Source organism: Osmerus eperlanus, chromosome 13 (assembly GCF_963692335.1).
Source record: "Osmerus eperlanus chromosome 13, fOsmEpe2.1, whole genome shotgun sequence".
Taxonomy (NCBI): Eukaryota; Metazoa; Chordata; class Actinopteri; order Osmeriformes; family Osmeridae; genus Osmerus; species Osmerus eperlanus.
The window spans coordinates 7,553,955-7,575,557 of NC_085030.1; the positions used below are offsets into that span (position 1 = coordinate 7,553,955).

The following is a 21,603-nucleotide window of genomic DNA, read 5'->3' on the forward strand; positions in this document are numbered from 1 at the left end:
GCACATTCGAGAGAAACATAAAGCTGGTATCAGATGAAACAGGATCTCATCAACTGTGTGTCCGTTTTGCATGTGTCGAATTTGGAATGTTACATAGCAGCGGGAGCAAAACACTCACACTTAATGTTGTGGCTTGAAAGAACCCACATCTGTTGTTACATCTGAACCCTATTCTCCCGATTTAGAAAAACAATGCTGCAACTTTGGGCTTTTGTAATAGGCTATGTCTTAGAACAGCTAATTGGCTTCATACCAATGTCTCCTTTGGCTCTGACAAGTTCATACATGTTAAGGGATGGCCAAAATACACATTTCGAAACCTGGAACACTGGTGCCATTGAACTCTTTAAATTGTAAAATGTACTTTAGCTTTCTCTGTTATTGACCCTTATTGTGTAAAATTCTTATTTTGATATGGAAGGGGCCGAGGGCCAATAAAGCGTTATTATTTACAAATGTTTTTCTCTTGCTGAAACGTTTATTATGATGAAGTTAGTTTTTTTTAATAAGCTGGGGAAGCCCAGAGGACTAGCAGCCTAATTATTTGGCAACATGGTGATTTGCATTGCAATACTGCCAAGATAATGACCAAGGACAGGTATACTAATGGCTTTCCCTGAAGTCAAAACAATTTAGCTTAACAGAGGTTCACTTGTTGTTAAACTGATTAAAATGTGTTCCATTAGAACAAATTATAATTTTTTTACATTTCTAAGCTGTAGTAGTGATTGCAAAGCATCGCAATGAGGTGTAGCTCAGGCAAAGAGTTGGTCCTTGGGAGGTTTGCGACTCCTATTTTAAACAGCAACTGTAGAAGCATAGTTGTGGGTTAGGTGTTAATGCAAATCCACTTCTCTCTTGGAGAAGCATGCATCCTCTTGATTATCATTGTGAAGTTGTAATTTTAATAGGATTGTATTCATTAAATTCCTATATCCAAAGCAAAGTACTCGGGGTGATTAGAACCTGGGACCTCTGCCTGCAGTCTGATGCTATACCCATCCCCACATTAATGGTCAGTAAGTTCAGTGCCTGTTCCCAGGCTCACGCTTTCAAAGCCAGTGTCTCCCTCCTCAATGCATTACACCTCCAAACTGTTGACAGTCCCCAGCAGAGCTTGTGTGTGATGGAGACGTCACAGCGTGTCTGCTCTCTGCAGGCCCTGGCCTGAGGCCACGAGGCAGCAGCTCGCGCGCGTGTGTGTGTGTCTGACAGAGGGGCAGAAAAGAACCCTGTCTCCTAGCCGGCATGTGGAGCGGGAGATTTGCCAATGAGTGAATCTCCGCAGGGGGAGGCCTACTTTACGGCCCCCAGCAGCCCCACATCCCCCCTGCTCGTTAGCGCGTCACAGCCCGCCGCTGCAGCATATGCTGCCACCTTGTTGTTGTTGTTGCCGCCGACGCTGCTTCCTGTACGGAGAGCATCACAAATGTTCTTAGCAGAGCCACGGGCCTTTGGCAGCGCCTGCCTGTTTGTGTCTGACACAAGACAAGCATCTGTATTGGAGATGTGGGGTGTTTTTAAATGGGCCTGTTAACGTTGTTTAAAGTGTCTAGAGGAGATTGGAACACAGTTAAAGAGGTTTGGATTGGAGTGAGGAGGGATCGACATGTGGACTACTAAAACTGTGTTGGGAAGGGGTGGAGACTGCGGGTTTGTTTTACTGTTGCTTGTGGCAATGACCAATCAATTGGGCTGTTTGTGTGCCACCTGTTTGCGTGTGTAAGGCCTTCTGTTTTAGTTCTCCATGAAGGTGGCTCAAGGTGTAATGTTTTAACACCATCTTCAAGCTGTGAAAGCAATGGTATCCGATGCACCTGTCGTCAGTCACGCTTTTGGCCTGCATGCTTCAGATGGGGTTGCTGCTTGGGCGTCATTCCTTCAATCTGAAGTGGAATTCGTCATGCTATCATTTAGTGGCGTATGATCACTTTTTCATGTGTGTGATTTGTGTGTGAGGGATGAACTCCCTCACATACACACACACACACACACACACACACACACATACAGGCCACACACTTTTTTTGGGTGTCATTTTTAGTTGGACCACATTTTTATACTGTGCCTTCCCTTCAACAGAACATACACATTAAAACTTTGGCTGATGATATGGTAAGGTGCTTTTTGTTCTTTTTGTTTGTTTTGGTTTTGCATCATTGTCTCTTTTCTTTTGTGTTCCATATGCACTGGATGTTGAACTGAACATTGTGGACGGATCAATGATACAAGAGGGATATTTGCTGCTTCATGACAGGGCCTATTTTAGGAAGTTAATTAAAAGCTGTGTCCCTCAAAGCCACCCTTTAGGTCCCAGTTTGAACATGTTCCCATGCTGAACATGTTTATTTGTATGATATGTTGACATAGTCTTGGCTTGTGTCCGTCCTTCCACAAATCTTTCAGTCAAACGAAAGTGCCATCTTTTAAAATAATCTAACTTCATTAGATTTGTCTGCATTTCACAAGTACGTGCATTCATTCATCCTTTGAAGTATGTCCATCCATCCATCCATCCATCCATCCAACATAAGCATGACTCCTAAATCTTCCTGAGCCTGTGGTAAAACACTAACAGTGACTGGTGCATGCTACTCTACTTCTCTCTGACCCAGTAACACAGACATGCTGTCTGCATTTCGTTTGAACCCAGTCTCTCTCTTCTGCTCCAGTGGAGAACATTAGTCTGTTTTAGCTCAGCATCACACATTGTACAGCTTCTTTATCCAGCGTCAGCTGTATTCATCTGCATAGTTAGAGAAGATGAAAACGGCTCTAATGTCTTGCACACGCATATGTTGGTAAGCATATGTTGCTTACAGTAACTCTCACTTACCAAGAAGCCTGTTAGGAATGGTAAGTGACCGTTGGGAAGGTAAGTGAAATCCATAAATCTCACTCTACAGTAAGTTCCCCTTACCTTGTGTGAACGGCATTGTGCCATCTTTGAAAGGCATTATTTCTTAGTTCAAAACAGTTCCTTACGATTTTTTGTTCATGATCCCAGCAAAGTACACTCAGGTAATGAACATTCAATTCGTCGTCATTGACGCCCAGTAGGCAATGTAGAGCAGTAGTGAACCAGTAGCGCCATATCGTGAGTTGATTGATCTCCCTCCTCAGGACCCTGACCCTCTCTCTCCCCCCATAGCGTGATCGGATCACCAGTTTCAGGAAGACGGGCATGAAGAAGGAGAAGCCCTTCATCCAGCACTCCACAGACCCCCTGTCCATCCAGACGGAGATGCCCTCGCCCCAGCCCCTCTTCGACGACCGCTCCATGAACCTCTCCGAGAAGGAGATCAACGACCTCTTTGAGAAGATGATGGTGAGTCTTTTGAGATCTCCCCCCCCCCCCTCCCCGAAACTGCAGAACTTTCTCTTATCGTCTGTATCCGGACTTGTCACACACCTAGTGGCGCGACACCGCTGCTGACGAGAGGAAATGAGTCACTGTCACCCCAAAAATCAGCTGTCGACATGAGGTTTCTCTAACGTCTCTTGTTTCTAATCTGCAGTCGGCTCTCCCCTCAGTCTCAAACCGCCCTGCTCTACTTACCTGCTCGAGTGCACAGAGAGCGCGTCACAGCTCTCGAATCACTCGGATGCTTAGCAGAGCACTCGGATCAAACCCTGACACAGGAATGATGGGTGTCACGCTGCCGGGACTCTTTACTTAGCATCGGGCCTCAGGTTCACTTGGCTCCGCTCTTAATCACCCCCACTCTCTTCTACTCACGGTGGCTAGAGAATACCCATGCCCCCAGAACGGATTTAGAATAGGGTAATAGGCCTTTTACCTCTTATCATATCACACCAAGTAGTGATATATGGAATGTGAATAGCTTGATATTTAATACCCTCCTTGTTATTTCAAGTTGATGTTCTGAAAATGAAGAGAGAATCTTGATTCCTTGATCCCGTCCTGCCCTGCCCCTCTCTACTTCTCCAGTTACACAAACAGTCGAAACATTTGCCACCGAACAAAATGGCCTGATGGGCCTCTCTAGTGAACAGCTTGTTACATCTGACCTCGGTTGTTATGACTGCCAGCTCTGGGAGTTTCAAAGTCTTTCATTTGTGGTGTTTTCGTGCCAGCGGAAGAGAGAGATTGAGGTGGCGTTGTGGGTTTGGTGTGAACCCAGTGTGTGGGTTCAAGCCTTTCTCTCCTCACCACTTAGCTGTCACCACCCTCCGACCACATCCTTCAGCAGCTCATCACCGGTTCGTGCCACGATGCAGCTGTGAACTCAGGCACGTCATGCCACTTGTCACCTTGTCACCCGCGCTTTCAATTACAGTCCACTTAAATAGTGTCACTCACTTTGGCCAATCCCAAGTTGTTAAATAATGACATGTTCCCATGAATCTACCCATATTAATCAAAGCACACCACTCTTGTCACATTAGTAATCACGTCATTATAATCACACGTACTTTGGTTTGAAATATTTTGATGGTTAGTTGTAGTAGCAATGCGTCCATGCAAGTTCCCGACACAACAGGAATTGAGCAAAGACAGGCTGTCTATTAGCCTCTCCTATTGAAGTCTCATGATGAGGCGCAACCCTGCCCCCTTGTGGTGCTTGATCTTCCTTCAAGTCTCCCATCCATCTCTTTGTAGCCTGACTCCTGTTAACCTCTCCAACACTAGTAAGTGTTAATGGTGGAACAAAGTTCTTTTTTTCCCTTGCAGTATGTGCTGTACAGTTACAGTACCTGTTCCGTAAACAACATCATTTCTTACTGTTCCGGAATCTAGAATTCTGTCCCTGTGGCTGGGACGAATGGTTAACGGTGGGGACATTTCCAATGTGCCTCTTCTGTAGTTTGTTAAAAACCCCATCTTCTCTTGAGAACACAGGTTTTAAATTCGACTCCTTCCCGTTGGTGAGGTCGAATTCTCGTTTGCGATCGCCTCTTTTACTCCATAGAAATTGGCCTTCTCCCCTGTATACCAGGGGATTGAAATCTAACAAAAAGCTTTCAGCCCATCTCTTTGAAGTGCCAGCTGAATTACACTGGCTTCATTGCATGGGCTCAGTGGCTGTGCGTGTGTACCTTTCTCTCATACAATGCGCTTTATTGGCAGGGCCAGAGAGATGTGGTGGCTTGCTGCTTTTCTTTCTGGGACTCTTCAGTGTTTCTCTTGCCCGGGTGCACATTCCCGTCACTCAGCCCACCTCTCAATTACTATGTTTGTGCCCACAGCACCGTGACATTAAACTCAGACAATTTGCCAGCTGACGGGCGACAGGGAAAGCATGTGCGTTGGTCTGAAATGTGTGTCGCGCCGGCAATATGCTCGTCCAAAGTGTAATTACGGCAATAAAATCAAGAGAGGAGTCATTTTTTCTTCACGTGGCTTTGAAGCCGCTGTTACCCAGTCTTGTAGACTATATAGCTTTTGCTCTGGAAATGGATCATCAGCTGGAGGAGTTGTATGATGCGCTCAGTGCTTGAATGTGAGTCGTGTTCAACCGGCATAGCTGAAGTACTGCTTTATACTTCAGCTTTTATCCTTACATATGTGAACGATTTGAGTGTTATTTCTTCTTCTTACATTTTCATAATATACTATGTATAACAAGTTCATTTTATTTGAGCTATCCACACTTAATAATTGATTGCTTTTAGCACATATTTTCCCTCTGAAAATCTATAATTGTAGACGAGGATTTTTGCAGCGTTGACCTGTTAGTATTAGGAAGATCGTCTGCTGTGCTTTAATGACTTGCAGGCAACATTTCTCCCAGGGAACTTTAAAGCTTGGCTAAACCACATAATACGGTCGTGTCAAGGTTCTGGGAAAACAGCAACACTTTGTGACAGATAAACCTAAATGAGCTCCCCCTCTCACCCTCTCACTGCTCAAGCCTGCAGAGAAGGAGGCTGTATTAAAAGCACAGCTCGGCGAGAGCACATCAACTTTCAGTACTTTCCAGTTCACCTGCGAGGAGTTTGTGTTGCGTGCGTTGTCCTTGGTTCCTCCGGACGTCGTGAACAGCTGGGCCCCAGAGCCCCTGATAAAAATGCACCGTGGTAAATCCTCTGATGAAATCCTCCCGGCGCGTCTTGGAGAAAGGAGTCAGACGTGGCGAGGAGCGGCAACGGCGGACTTTTAATGTTCGGCCTCGAGCCGCGAGACAAGCCAGACGGGATATGACACGGCTGCACACAACAGTTTACATCACCATTTAGCCAGGGGTTATCCCCCCCCGCCGCCCCCCCCCGCCCCCCCCCCCCCCCCCCCCCCCCCCCCGCCGCATCCCTTTCATTAACATTCACACGGGATGTCTCTGCGAGGATAAGGCTGAGGGATGAAGAGGAGGTTGGGGTGACCGGCGAGGACGCCTCGGGGACACGCAAAGGAACGCACCAAACGTCCGACGGTCACTTTTACCGTCCGTCTAGACACCACCCGCTGAACCGTGTGTGGATGGTGCCATTGACACGCCCGTCGCTGTGACCGTCTCGGAGAGTGTGTCTCCGAGACGGTCACAGTGACGGGCGTGAGCAGAGGCTGTGATTTAGCAGTACTTTGATATCACTCTTCTCCCATGCTGATTCCTATAGTTCTCTTCCCATTAGTCCTATAAAGATTCCCCTCAGTCCCTTGCCACATGAAAGACTGTCAGAGAGAAAGTGTCAGACAAAGAGTCACTGAGAAAGTCACTGAGAAAGAATGAGTGTCACACAGTAAAAGAGTCACAGAGAAAGAGAGTGTCAAGAGAAGAATCAGAGTTAAAGAGTCACAGAGCGGGTGCCAGGGAGAAAGAGTGAGTTGGAGTGGGGATGCCCTGCTAGTTTGGTTGGGGGTTTCATATCCCTATGCCCCATTGCCAGAAGAAGTACTCTTGGTAATAAGACACTGTGATACTGTGGCAGTTAGACCGCACCAGGACACTAAAACTAGTGAGGAGTAGAGCCTTTTCCTGTGCCCTCCCCCATGAATCAAACTTGGGGGCAGTTGACAAAATAATCGATTTGTCACAGTTGAGGATAAACTGTTTTTTTCCCAACCCTCCTCATTCCTACTCCCCCAGAACCTCCTTTTCCTCATCCAGGAGCTTGGCTGGTGTCCATATCCATTTGGTGTGCAGGCAGATATGATGCTGTCCGTTAATTATCCCTGGCAGTGGGCGACTCCTGATGCCCAAGGGCCCGGGCCTGGCGCAGGGTTGAGCTGCGTTCGCAGGCATATTGCTCAGCATTCCGTTCATAATGTTTGCCCATTTGAGGTGCTTATTTCCTCTGAATGGGCTGTCCCTCAGCAGTGGTTCTGAATGCTGATTCCAGTGTTTTCTGTTGACCCGGAGTGATTGGCTCTAGCACCTGCCAGACAGGGGAAGGGCAACAGACTTGTCCACTCCCAGAAAACTTCCGTGTCATTGGCTTGGTTGCTTTGGTGAACGTTTCACTTCCCTTTGCGGATATAGCCAGAGACATCATGGGATTCTTCCAAACAAACCTATGAGGATTTAATTAATAATGGATAATAAATAATATGGAGGCGGAATGCGGTGGGCTGTGTCTTGCAGTTGGCCCCTTCCTGCTGCCCCCTCTCCCCCCCGCAGGCCCCGTCCCCTATGACTACATGCTCTTTATTCTCGCTGCCATGTATTGCCTCTTTATTGAATACCAATTAAGCAGCCAAATTAGCAGAGTTCAGAGATTAATTAAAAAGCTGCTGCCAGTTCGTCCAATGGAGGGAAAAAAAGTGTGCCAATTGTAGAAGTTTCAACTCCCCCCCCCTCGCCTCTTTCCCCAACAAGGATGCTAATGACTTTTCAGCTTCAGGGGGTGTTGGTTAAAGGAAATATCAGGGGAGAGATTGGGTCCTGGTACTCTGGAGTGGTGTGCCAAGCTAGCGCTCAGCACAAAGTAAATAACAAAACCAAACAGAGGAAGAGGAATTGAATCCCAGGCGTTTTCACAGTTGTATCTTGCTGAGTATTTTTGTTATTGAGGTAATTTATTGTTCCGTTTACCTCAAGGTTATTATCTGGCCCGTTCATCGTGCACCACCATCTCAGGGTACCTCACGATGGCGCCGTTCTCTTGGTCCCCACCAGAGGGCAGCATGGCTCCACAGGAACTGCACCCTCGTCAAACTTGAGCAGGGTTTTTCACGTCTCATTCTGTCCATCCCTTTGTGTGAAAGTGGACCTTATAAATATCCTACCTCCATCTGAATCATCATGTCATTCCCCCACCTTTTAGTGCACTTTCCAGTCTTCACTCGCTCTCTCGTTTTCTCTCTCCCTCTCCATCCCCTCATCTCCTTGACATGAAAGGGCCTTTTTGTGAAGCAGAATGAAAGTAGCCTATGGATAATACACAAATAAGACTCAGATACTGCTCCGCAGCAGTGATTGCATTGCCACAATACTGCTGTTGTTTGATACGCTCTCTGCTGTATAACGCAACTGTAATGCACGCCACTCTTCCCTCTCCCTCTTGTTTTTCGAGGATACAGTACTTATCCCTGTCAATACCTGTGGCCTTGTCATTCTCTCCGACTGCCTCTCGGTCCTCTCCACAAAAGGGAAGAAGAGGCAAGAGAGACAGTTGTCCAAATAAATGAAGTGTCTTAGAGCACGAGATTATTTCCAAGAAACAGGATGCGTGCACTCAATCTCTGTGCCTGTGTTTTGTGTTCTTAGGAGGACATGAACTTGAACGAAGAGCGGAAAGCGCCTCTGCGTGGGAAGGACCTGAGCACCAAACGAGAAATGGTCGTCCAGTACATATCTGCCACTGCCAAATCTGTAAGTGAGCTAGGACTACCACTGTATAAACCACAAGGCTCTGTGAGACAGAATCACAGCAGATAGCACTAGTAGGGAGGAGGAGGTTTAAAAAAAAAAATATATATATCCAAGACACTGCAATAATGAATTTAGCGTGATCTGCCTTTGCCCTCTCTTAATTTCTCTGTCTTTCTCGTCCTGTTTCTTTGTCTTCTGACTAGAGCTCCGTCTTTGGGTTGCCGCTTCTCTGTTTTCCGGATGTTTTTCGGGGTGCTTATCAACGTGTTGGTGTTGTTTTACCGCACTCTCAGTGTCTTTATATTTAGGGGTGGAAATCAATTCATTAGAATTGGGAACGTGTCACCACTCCCCTCTGGGTAATCGGAAACACAATCACTCTAAACCAATACGAGGAGTAAATCCAAGGCGTTCCACGGTAATCCAGTGGTTTCGTCTTGAATTCTTTATGAAGTTCTTCTTGCCGAGGTGAGAATGACAGAAACATAGAAGAGAAGTGATTTCTGTCCTAGCCACTCCAACTCTCAGCCAGCCTTTTGACATGATCATTTATTACCCATCTCATTGTTATGCTAATTAACTGGCATTATTAATAATGATGATCATCAGAAATGATTGAATTCTTCACAGGGTCCATTATGTTTTGTGAGCACTGATATATTATTCAAATGAATAAGATAATCTATCTGGTGAGATGAAAAAAAAAGGCCAGGCTCTATTTTAGCCCCCTGCTCTCTCTCACGCACACACACACACACACACACACACACACACACACACACACACACACACACACACACACACACACACACACACACACACACACACACACACACACACACACACACACACACAGCACTGTGACAAGAGTGGGCTGGGAACCAGCTTAACATGAGCTTAGCCGTCCAGGGGACATATATGTTTCTGTGTGATAAGTGCTGTCTGCTACATGGCAGAGCACAATCCCATCCCCCAGTCAAAAATAAATAAAATCCTACTGGCTTCGGCAAATGAAGAAGACACAGGATTATCAATCCCAATTAAACTCATCTAGGTGAAACCTTGGGGTGCTCAGTCCGTGAGTGAGCGATGCTTAAATGTGTGCATCTCAAGGTCTATGGTCTCTAATTGAAGAACTAAGTATTTTTCGCGGCTAAATTGATTTAACAATAACTCACACATGCTGTTTTACACGTATGTAGATTCAACACAATTTAGCATGAACTAAATTAGCCCAGGTCGAGACGCAAACTGTTTAACTGAGCATTAGGAAAATAATGTTCACTAATATTTGATTGACTGACTGGCGTGACATTAACACGGCTGTTCCAGACCACGGGATGAAGCTGGATTGTTTCTGGGACGCAGGGGGAATATGTGCCTTCAAGCTTTGTGTTCTCTTTCTTTTTCAAAGATGATTGCCGCCTCATGGAATCCCAGTATTTTGAGAATCAACTTTGTATGCCTGATTTGCTACAAAGGAAGTTTTCCTTTTTACAGGAAAATGGACTAACATCATGCACTCATCCATTCACTTATCCACTCCCTCAAACACACCACCTATCTCCTGGCTTTTAACTTTCTTGAATGAAGCCTTATAAGATGTTGAGAAAGGTGAGATTGCTTTAGACAGCCCTATATTCAACCTTCACTACTCCAGTTTTCTCTGCATAAACAATTGTATTGCATCCATCCCTACACGCCTCGAACCTGTCAAGTAGTATAATGTGAATTGAGTTTAACTAACTTTTTTCTCACAAGTGTGAGAACTATCAGCTGTACCCAGAGATGGGGGGGTACACAATAGTTGAGTAGTATCTTAATTTCTTCCCCACAACCTTTGTGTTTGCCTTGACACAATAGGGTCATCCTTCTTCTGTAATGCTTCATTAGCATGTTGATAGACTGTTGCGTATTTCCACACAGCTATTAGGAGAAAAATATGATAATCACAAATAAGACTTGATTACGAGTTTCTTTACGACTTCTAAATACGAGTTTTTAGGAAACAAGTAGTCTATTTTCTCCCTGTGTTACCACCTCCTGGGTCTATCACTAGACAAGTTCCCCCCCACCGTTCTTTGCTGCCAGGGTGCCCCTGCCATAACCTTGAAACCAAACCGCCTCCCTCCCCTTAACACTAACTGCAATATCTTTTCAAAGGAGAATTCTATTACACTGATTGACCCTGATCATTTGAATAGAAGCAGTTTGTTCTGTGGAAAGCAGTGAGAGCAGTAAATGTATGTCCTTCACCATTGACTTTGCATGAGTTGTTTTCTCTCTTGCTTTCTTTCTATTTCTTTTGCATGTATGCCTGTCATTAAATGTGCCAAAGCATTCCTTTCATGCTAATGCAATAATTTCTTCCGCTTTGTCCTCAGAAAAGACATTAACCTATTCTTATCATTCGGGTTTCAAAACAAATGTTCATTGTCTCACAGGATGAGTAAGGATGTCCGGGAAGGGTCTTGGGGTTGGGATGTAGGGGGCACTGTCTTGTACCAATTGTATTATGATATGATATATTGCTTCAGAGTGTGCATATATAGTCAGTGTGCATATATATTTTTTTGTGAGACGATTCCGGTCTAAATAAACGTGTGTCTCAAAGGAACGTGACCAACAGCCTCCTGCTTACCACAATGAAAGCTGACAGTTACTCAGAGACAGCAGACTCTCTTCTGTCACACTGTTATCTGTTTCAATGAATAATACATGAAAGTATTTCCAACACATAAGGAATGGTAATTATAATCCTAATGATAGTTAAACAAAGGATATAAATACTCCCTGTTCATAATCTGACAGGATGAAGTTTGTTTACTAAAGCCGTTTTCGAAAATGGTGCTCTTGAGATGCATATTACCATATCACACTTGAGCAGTAACTTTCAACATTTGTCCAATTATTGCCACACAGGTATTTTTGTTACATGACAAGAATAGTAAAGCTTTTTCAGCGAGAACAAGTTGTTAGCCCTCATGCAAAACAGTGGATAGCAAAGGTCTCTTCCTCCTCAGGCTCCTCCCTGACATCTGTCTGCTCAGGTTTCAAGACGTTGTCTGTTATCTTGGTCAAGCTGTGAAAAACAAAAGAAAAAAATCAGAGAAAAACAAGTTTTCACTTTGCAACAACAACATAAAAAGTCCTTCTGGTTGTTCTCTGTTTTTACTTCACTGCTCTGTGACTCAAGGTCCCTAGTAACATGCGGTTGCTGTGATGGATTCCACAAAGTTACACAATGACATGCTAGATTCATCTGTGAACGAGGGCAAATCTGGATTTATGGCTAAAAGGAGCGTGTGCGTGATGAAGTGAAGCCTTAGTTAAAGCCGACTTGATGGCCGTCATAAACTCTGTGAGGAAGAGGGAAGCGGAGTGTCAAATGGACACAAAGTGGGAGAGGGAGAAAGAAAGAGCAGTGACGCGGTGATGAGAAATGGAGAGAGATGGAGAACGAAAGAGAGGATGATGGTGTATCGACCAAAATGGAAGAAGGAGAGAACAGCAGGAGAGATCGTGAGCTGGTAGAAAAACACGAGGAGAAGGATGGTGTGATAGATCAAGCAAAAGAGGGAGCGCAAAAGAAGCAGAGAGAAAGGAGAGAGAAGGGAGAGAGAGAGATGTCTTGGTGTGCAGTGTGACTGTAACTTCCTGTGATCAGTGCCGTGCTCTCTGAGTGTGCTGGGACGGAGCTATACTCAGCTGCAGATTAGAAAACGCATTTACCTGGCTGACGGAATCCCTCCCACTGCGAGACAGGTGAAGGCGAAATAGAAAATGCCCCGGCTCCTCCAGTACTATTGACAGATAACAAGGTTAAACTCCCCAAATCACGCTGACTGCACTGGCCCGAGGTGAAGTGGGCCGCACACATCTGACACCTGAAGTCAAGCGCAGATGGCAGTGGATTGATTTTGGCCTCTGGAGGCAGATCTGCTGGCTGCATGCGTTCACAGAAGACTCATTGTTGTGTCAATGCTGCACCAATCGATGAGCTAAAACAGCTGTTGGGTTTTGTTGGGTGGATCATTTGTTGTATCTTATTGTTCTCGTTAAAATACTTCCCAATTAGAACGATCCATCGTGGAATCCTAATGCTGACTGCCTGTTACTACATTGAGTCACAAAGCAGTCAAGTGAAAAAGTGAACCAAACTTGAATCCCGAGCTTCCAAACTTACTGACACTGTGTTCTCGTGTGTTTTCGACTGTAAGCCAAGACTTAACTCCAAGGTGCAGTAGACTGTTTAGTATGTAGTACTTTATGTTGTGTGAGGGCAGTGTGTAATGTGAATATACGGTGCGCTAAGACCTCAGCCTCTAGAGAGGAGAGGTGACTCTGGCCTACTAATGATTGTGCTGTTTGTGTCTTTTCACACATTAACTCCTCCTCGCTGACCGCTGCATGCAGATAACTGGGAGCAAAGTCGCGGTAAGTAGCCCATTATTTATTTGGCTTCTGAGCCTTGTTCTTCTCATGCATCTCCCCCCCCCCTGCCCCCCTCCACCTGCTCCCCCCCCTCCCCCCCTCCTCCCCTTTTCCTCCTCCACCTTCCCCAACCTTCCCTTGTTCTCTCTTTCTCCCTTTGAATAGATGTAGCCTTGTCAAGTTTGTTCCGTAAGGCAAGGGAGGCCATTTTTTATGGTTTTGGATTTTAATTTCGAGCCTTGATATTGCTAATGTGCTGTCATTTGCAAAGGCTATAAATTGTCGACACAATTCTTGCATGTAAATTGGAACACTTTCAAATGAAAGATTTCTAAATTATAGTGCCTGAAAATGAACTGGGAACCCTTTTGTTGGTTTAAGCTGTTTTTCTTTGGATATGGATTGCAGACTAACCCATATTAGCATTTAAATATTGTAATACCAGAGATGAGGGATAGTTTTTACGCAAATAATCATAATCTGCAATCTAATCTGTTTATTGGAACGTTTTGCATCTAAATGGCTTTCATTGTGCTCATTCTTTTCTTGAGACGGCACACACTGGGAGAATGTACCACTTAATTAGATTTAGTATACACACGCACACACACAAATGATTCAACAGTGGCAAATATATTGAGTGCATTTTTCCCGCCAACAGAGATGTGAAGCTGGTTTAATTTAGTGGCTGGGGATTCACGGCAATATATTTGAATTTGTTGTCAACCCCCGTCACTATCCGCCACCATTAAGCCGTGTCCCACAAACGTACACTCTTGTTTTTGTTGCTACTGTCACTTCTCTTTCTCCACCGCTACTTTGCAAACGGCCTTAATAATCTTTATAAATATACACTGGCCAAGGCAAGCCCATGCTTCTTCATTTCTCCGCGCTGTAATGCGGTAATTGCAGATTTGCTCTGGCAATTTCTCTCAAAGTGCTGTCCTACTGTATTGCCTTTGTGTGGAGCACAGCACATTGAAGGGACCTTTTTGAAAAGCCCCGCTATTGCTTTTAGCGGCTGTGGATTGTCACCTTTCTAAGGTGTTTTATTGCTTTTGGAGGGCTCTTTTAGGATTAACGAGACCACAAGTCTGAAAGGGAATGAGGACAAGGTAAAGCTGTGACCTGGCCCATGCTCCACTGGTGTACCAAGAAAAAACCTTGCACTTTGAATCATTCCACAAAGTCTTATATATCGATTCCAGCCTGTACTGCTCTTTTGTGTCCACTTATCTCTGCTGCAAGGGTAGTTTTTGATGTGAAAAAGGGGATATGGAGTAGGGGCTAGCTTTTGACGTCCAGTGAATGGAGTATGAAAAGAGTTTAATGACACAAATTCCAACTGTTCATCTAAGATGCAGTTGGCTACTTTTCAAGTTTCTCCAAACAGCCCTCACTCTTAAGGATCTGTAAACTCGTAGGGTATTGCAGCATCCAGCTCTTTCCTTGGACCTTCCTGACCTCGTTCTGAGAACCTGCACCTGCGACCCGTGGAGTGGGCTGAACCTGGGGTCTGCAGTCAGGAGCTGTCACTCACAAACCTCCCCACTGAAAGGAAAAACCTTCACATAGCGGGAGAAGAGAGTGTTTAGCTCAGTTAGCTGTGCTGCAGCTCTGAACAGCCAGCCCCAGCCCCGCCACCAGCAGATTCCCATTTTCACGCTGTCAGCGCACCTCCTAGGGAGCCCTCCCGGAGGTGCTTGGGAGGGGAGGAGGTGGGGAAGGTGGGGGGGGGAGGGCTGTGGTGGTGGTGGTGGTGGGGGGAGGTCTATAGGGAGCCTGTAACACTCTTCTGTCTGCACCGTGAAATCTCTCTGGCACCCCAGCCTTCCCAGGTAGAGAGCCTGGCGGGCAAGCGCTGGTGTGAATTGGCTCTAATCCAGCCCCGGCCGCCGTGCGTCTGTGTGTGCACCGCTGCTGTTGAGCCTCATCTACCATCTGCCGTCTAGCCGAGGGGAAGATGAGGACCCCTGGTAGGTGGTGATCAGGATGCCTGCAGGCAGAGTACACCCAGCCTGGGCCTGGCTGTCTGGATGCCCTTCTGAAGTCTGTTGACCATAGGTCAAGTTATTTTACCACGCAGATGATTGAAGTCACTTTTGAACCGGCGTGTCGTAACAGCTCCATATCAATACCGCTGTCAGTGGTTCAAGGTAAGGTTAACCTGCCTCCCGTCCCCCCCTCCTCCCCACATGCTTCATAAACCACTATTGACAAGCGAGGAGGGAGAGGAGTCACAGTTTGAATGGCGCTGTGGAGGGTTTCAACACAAGGATTGCCAGGCGAAATAAGGAAGAGAGGGAATGTTCTATATCTTGACCTGTACAGGCTGTCTCTAGACCAGTGGTTGAGATCAATATCCACAAGACTGGACAGGCCCTTAAGACGGCTTGTTTCCAGGGTAACATGCTGGCCCAGCTTGTAGATGTCAGGTGGTGGTGGTCTGTGTGGGTTTGCCGTGCGTGGCGTGCACGCGTGCGTGTGTACGTGTCAGCCAGAAACACCTTAGACCTCTGGGATTGGAGGCTGTAGGCTTGATGATAGCTGAATAGGTTTTGGGGAATCATGCTTTTTTGTTTGCTGGAATAATGGACAAAGCTTGTCATTTAAAATGAATTACATCTGGTCTCCCCCGGAGATGCCCAGCATGACCTTTCCTTGTGTACAGCAGCCAAGACTGGTCTGTAAGGATGACCTTTTTTTGGAGGTGGGAATGTATTCTGTGTGTACAGGCTGTTGGGCCTCCCGCGAGAACGCTAACGTGATTTCTACTGAGCTCTTGCCTGATTGGATTGAGGTCTCCTTACCAAAGCAGCCAGCAGTGTTCATTACCAAGACGGCATACGGTCACTGAAATGTGTTTGATGGTGATCATTTAGCTACCTAATTTGATCTGTGAAATCAGAAAATTGGGTTGCTGCTAGGTCACAGCATTGCACTGTACTCCCCCCCTGACAGGAAGTAGAATGGTAGCACTTCATTAATGTATCCAGGTGATGTGTCACTTTATGATGACGATATACTGAAGTGTAGCAGCACTTGCCTGTGAAATGTGGTGTTGAGTGTTTATTTATTGTCGATGTACAAAGTCTACCCCTCAATCCTCTTCTTCTTCACCTACCACAATGCAACACAAGCTTTCTCCAAGGTGATTTTGCCCCTGAAACTAGACAAGACATACTCAAGATAAATATAGTCAACTCACCAGTTTCATACTTTTCACTGTACACTATGATTCAGAGCTAAACAGGAATTGGGGTAGAGAAGCTGGTTGAATATTACAGGCACTAGCATTTAGCATTGGATCCATTTACCTAGACGGAAATGGACTTCGAAGGTGTGACAACATTCTGGTCAGATTTCTTATTTTATTTTGTGGATAGACATTGTATTGTTTATTTGTGAGGAAGTCTAGTTAACTTTGGGTTCATTCCCTTGAACAAATCCCACCATCCAACACGTCATTGCCACTTTGCGTTTGTGTTCCAATGTTCTTGCAGAGGCATGACTTTGAACAATCCTCACTTAATCTTAGATTTAATTTATAATTTTGTTGTGTTTTCTCCTGTCTTTGTGTCTGTGTGCTCGGGGGAAAGCTGCTGTTCCCAAGCAGATGAATAACCTTGGCATCAGAGTCAGTGCTCGGCTTGTTTCATTGGCCAACTTTGTATCCAGCCCCGCTTACGCTCCAAGGTTTATCATCACCTGATGCACTCCTGCTCATTGTGGCTGCCTGGTTAAGGCCTCTGCAGAGTGGAGAGAAGAGAGAGAGAAAGAGGGAGAAAGTGTGACTGAAAAAGCAAGGGAGAGCGAGAGGGAGAGCCGGAGAGAGAGAGAGAGCTTCCTCTTTCTTCCAGGTTGCCATCCTTGCCTCTGCCATTGCCGAGAGTCTGTGAAGGGCTCTTTTTAAAATTGGGGAATCTGAATTAAATCAAGGCTGTCTTCCTTCAATCCCCCTCTACTATCCACCAGAAAAGACTTTCCTTTGTTTTAAACATGCTATTAAACTGTATGGAGCTCGGAGCAGATTTTATGTGGAATATGTCCTTGGTGCTTGAAAAGACTGGGGATGAAAAATGAATCAATAGTGAATGTCCCCTTTGCCCCTGGACACATGTCACCACAGACTTCTTTTGAAATTGACTTTAGTTAGCAGCGGAAACTAGCTTGATTGGGATGTATCTGCTTGGGGTTTAATGCATCCTGGATATTATATTAGGATGAAATATCTAACTTTCTGAAGATATGGCAGATAATTCAATTGATTCAGTGTAAGCTGGACGCATCCCCTGGTCTCAGCTATCCTCTGGCAGGTCCAGGACTGGGCGAAGCGGGAAGTGAAGAACCAGGATACTGCAGATGCTGTTTCCCAAACCTTTAAGCTGAGGCCGTAGATCCCACACACAACCTCACGTCAAATACAAAAACCTTAATCAGGTCCTTTGTTTGTAGCATTTAAGACCAGCGAACACACAATTGTTCACAAAAAAGGTTTGCTGCCTGATTTGACTTTGTAAGCCGTTGCGTTGTTGATTAATGGATGAGCAGTACTATACTTGATGCTGAGTGTGAGGGAATTAGTTTCTTTGTTTGTGCTTTGACTAGACTATCAGTCATATTTCAAGTAGCCCAAGGCTCAAGAGGATTGAAAGTAATACAAAGGTAATTCTCATTTGTCCCCTTTCTCCGAGCGCTTTTTCATGAATACTTCAACATTTACTTGCCACGCGGACACCTTTTTGCATTCAATTTTAATGACTCTCCCTCAAAGTACTAATTCACAAATGTCAAGTGAGATTTGATTGATCCGGTCTTTGTCGAGCTCTGAGAGGGATTATGTCTGTTTCAGAGAGTATTTGAACACAATGCACTTTGACCATTAGAGTGCATTGTCCTAGGCTCTATCTCATACGCCTCTGTCAACCACTTTCAAACTAGACAGGGACTGAAAACGTCCTCACACGGAAGGCCAACAATGGGTTTCTGAGGAATTGCTCCCGCAATCCTAAGCGTGGTCCCACACCACTGTAGAGTAGACTACATTGAATATGGCATGCACTGTGTGTCGGCAGCTGAATCACCCACACAAACCCCAGTAAACACCCGCGGGGGCGTCTCCTCAGAGGGTTGGGCCTCCAGACGGCCCTGGTTGTTGGGCGTGTTGTACACGGAGCCGTGGGGGTGAAGGGGGTCAGGTGGAACACATATAGAACTGGCCTCCCCAGGGGTGGATGATGTGACCCACGATCCCCGACCTCACCACTCCTACTCCCAAAGGGGCTAGACTCCCAGAGGGGCTAGACGCATGCATCTGTCTCGCTCTCTCTTCCTCTGTGTCTCTCTCTCTCTCTCTCTCTCTCTCTCTCTCTCTCTCTCTCTCTCTCTCTCTCTCTCTCTCTCTGTGTGTCTCGGTCTCTCTCTCTTCCTCGGTCTCTCTCTCTCTTCCTCGGTCTTGGGTTCTTTTCTTTTCTCTCCACCGCTCTCTCCATAATGACATTATGCCTCACTTATGTCTTTTCAAAGGGACAGAAACATCAGTCCTCGTTCTATCAGAAAAGGAGAGCAGGATATCATTATTTTGAAGGGAACATGAAAGGCTGGCTAGAGTGGGCATCATATGCTCATATTGAAGGAGAGATTGTGGCACTACCGTGCGTGTGTCAGCATGCGTGTGTGGTCAGTGTTATTTCCAGCGATGCCCCTTTAAAACGTGGCTGCATTGTCTTAGTACTGTGTTATATATTGAGCTGGAAACAGAAAGAGCGAAGAGAGAAAGAGAGTGGAGAGAGGGAGAGAGAGAAACCGGGAAAACAGACAGCGCGAGAGCGCGAGACGGGAGTGAGGGAGATCAAAAGGAGATCCGTGTGGTAACTGGCGTGTTTGAGGACTGCGTGCATCTGTACATGTTTGGGTGTGTTTGCACTTCCTCGCGAGTGCGTGGGTGTGTGTGTGTGTGATATTGGACTTCCAGTAATGGGGCTGGGTGAGCCCAGCCTACGCTCCCAGTGGCACATCCTCCCCCACGGCTCTCTCACACACTCCACGACTCCGCCGGCTCTGCGGGATTCTCCCGCAGCGTTGCATTAGGCTCCATAAAGTTTATGGCATATTTTTACAGCCCGCCTCTCTGTGTGCATCCCCCATCGCAACCCAACGTGTCTGCTTTAACTGTTCATGCAGCTGTGAAATTCGGGTGGATCTCGACGTTTTATGGTTGCCTGGGCTCACGATTTCTCTCTTTGCTTTTTAAAGCTCGGAACCCCCCCTCTCACACTCCGCACATCCAGTGTTTATATTTAGTAAGCTGTTTGTTTTTGTTTATGGGTGCTTTTTTGGGGGGGGGGGGGGGGACGTGGAGTGTGTGATGCGTCTCGGTATGTCATGCTGTGTGTGTGTGTGCGCGGGATTTTTTCGTGTGGGTTTGTCTCTGTGTGTGTGGGTGTGTTTTGATGTCCTCTTTGCGACTTTTCCCTTCCCGTGAGTTATGCTGCCCATGCCAAACACAGTAGGACTCCAGCACGGCTGAACATATGTGCATTTGCCTTTGACCACGGGTAGCGGTCACCGAAGTGTGTTCGTCTCTGTGTGTGTGTTGCGAGTCTGTAGACATCAGCGCCCCTTTTAAAACAGCTGTTGATTTCACCACAGTGATCATCTACGGAGGACCAGGAAATGCCTTGTCTCTCCTTTCGTGATACTCAGTTCTCAGGTTCACAAGGACATGGTGTCAGAAAACAGGACTGCTCTCTCTCCAGGTGAAAGGAGCCATGTCGATGGCCAGCTACCATCTTATTTAATCCCTCTGTTGCTAAACCTGCCCCCCCTATGGGAGACCCCCTTCGCTCGGCCGATAAGCCCAGTCAGCATATCACTAACAACCAGTCTCTCCTTTCCGCCTCAGACCTTCACACCCCTGTCATACTCGGACGGGTATCGAGTCATCAACCGCCAACTTCCTGCACCCCCCCCCCCCCCCCTCCCTTCCCTGCTGTAATGATTGGTGATATGATCAAGACCAGGATCACTGACTGTATTATTATCTGCTTTGCAGTTTTCCTCTAAGGGCAACTAAGAGACAGAGGTCAGCAGTCAACTGGCAGCTTTCGACTTTTCTAGATGCAGGAGTGTCAACCTGCCGTCGTTCTTCATAACTTAGCAGTGTAGTTAGGTTGAAGGAGCAGGGCCCAGTTTGTCATTAGAGAGCTCCACCGCTCTGCCAATTGTGCTGGGTTCTGAACTTTATGTTCTTTTAGAAGCTGTATCACTCCCATTGCTATAAACCCTGTCATTGGTCATTGATTCACATTAGATCCATGCGGTTAGATTGCAGCAGCAACAGTTTTTTTTTTGTTGGGTGTATTAACTACAGGCACTAGGTGGCAGTAGGATTCCATCGGAATCCTGTTTCAGTCCAGTTCATAAGGGCTTTGTTGCCATGGAGCTGACCTAATGGGTTTCTTTTAGCCCAGAGGACTCGTACGGACAAACGCACACATGCACGCACGCGCGCGCGCACACAGACAGACGAATCCTCTAATACCATTTGTAAGAAGTCTGATCTTTGAAGGGGAGAATAAGTGTGAAACGCCTCAACAGCATTCAAATGGATCTGTCTTCTCCTGATCAATACGTCCAGCCTCCATTTGAAGCTCGAGGAGGGAGGGAGGGAGGGAGAGAGGGGGAGAGGGGGAGAGGGAGAGGGAGAGAACAGATTCATCATTGTTTTCTTTACTTGAAAAACTCTCACAAGTGAGCTGAAGCTGGCTACGGAGCTGAAGCTGGCTGTCTCCTGCTACGGTGTCCTCCTGGCATTTCCTTCCAACGCTTCACTCTGACCAAGTCAGATGGCAAAGAAGTCCCCCCCCCCCGTACGCCTGCTATCGACAGGCCCACCGTATTGACCGGACATTGAGTGTCATCAGATCTGAATTATTTATTGTGGCGCCATAGTGACAAGGAAATGCCACTCCTGCTAATAACACATTGCTCACTCTTCCAGAGCTGCTTAACTCCCGATATGTTTATGTTTCCTGCCACCCCCCCCCCCCCCACACACACCCCCACATCTCTCTAATGGCCCGTATACTCGTCTTCCACAGCTACATATCTTCAAATCTCAATGTTGTAATCTCCCTCCTCCCAGACCCAGAGATACACTATAGATAGCGATGCACTTCGCTCTTTCTCCGTGTTTCCATCCCTCTGTTTCTTAAAGTCTTCCAACCTCCCCACGGAGCTGTGCCACTCAGAGCTCTGCCTGTGTTTGTTCTCTCTCCCCCCTTCTCCCCACAACCACCCAGTCTGATGTGCTTGTCTGTGTGGGTGGCAGGCCTGTTGCCACACACTCAGAGCCATGGCTATGTGGTACCTGCCGTGTTTGCCCAAGTTGTTTTGT

The 21,603-nt window shown here is 46.4% G+C and overlaps 1 protein-coding gene across 2 annotated transcripts in view; it reads left to right on the forward strand.

Moving 5' to 3' along the window:
* Positions 1–21,603, forward strand: part of diaph2 (diaphanous-related formin 2) — a 328,038-nt gene that overhangs the window by 9,722 nt on the left and 296,713 nt on the right. For both annotated transcript variants that reach the window (XM_062476107.1, XM_062476108.1), the window contains exons 3-6: positions 2,083–2,115; positions 3,152–3,328; positions 8,667–8,771; positions 13,188–13,208. In XM_062476107.1, the coding sequence (XP_062332091.1) occupies positions 2,083–2,115; positions 3,152–3,328; positions 8,667–8,771; positions 13,188–13,208 (336 nt within the window). The remainder of the gene's footprint in view (positions 1–2,082; positions 2,116–3,151; positions 3,329–8,666; positions 8,772–13,187; positions 13,209–21,603) is intronic.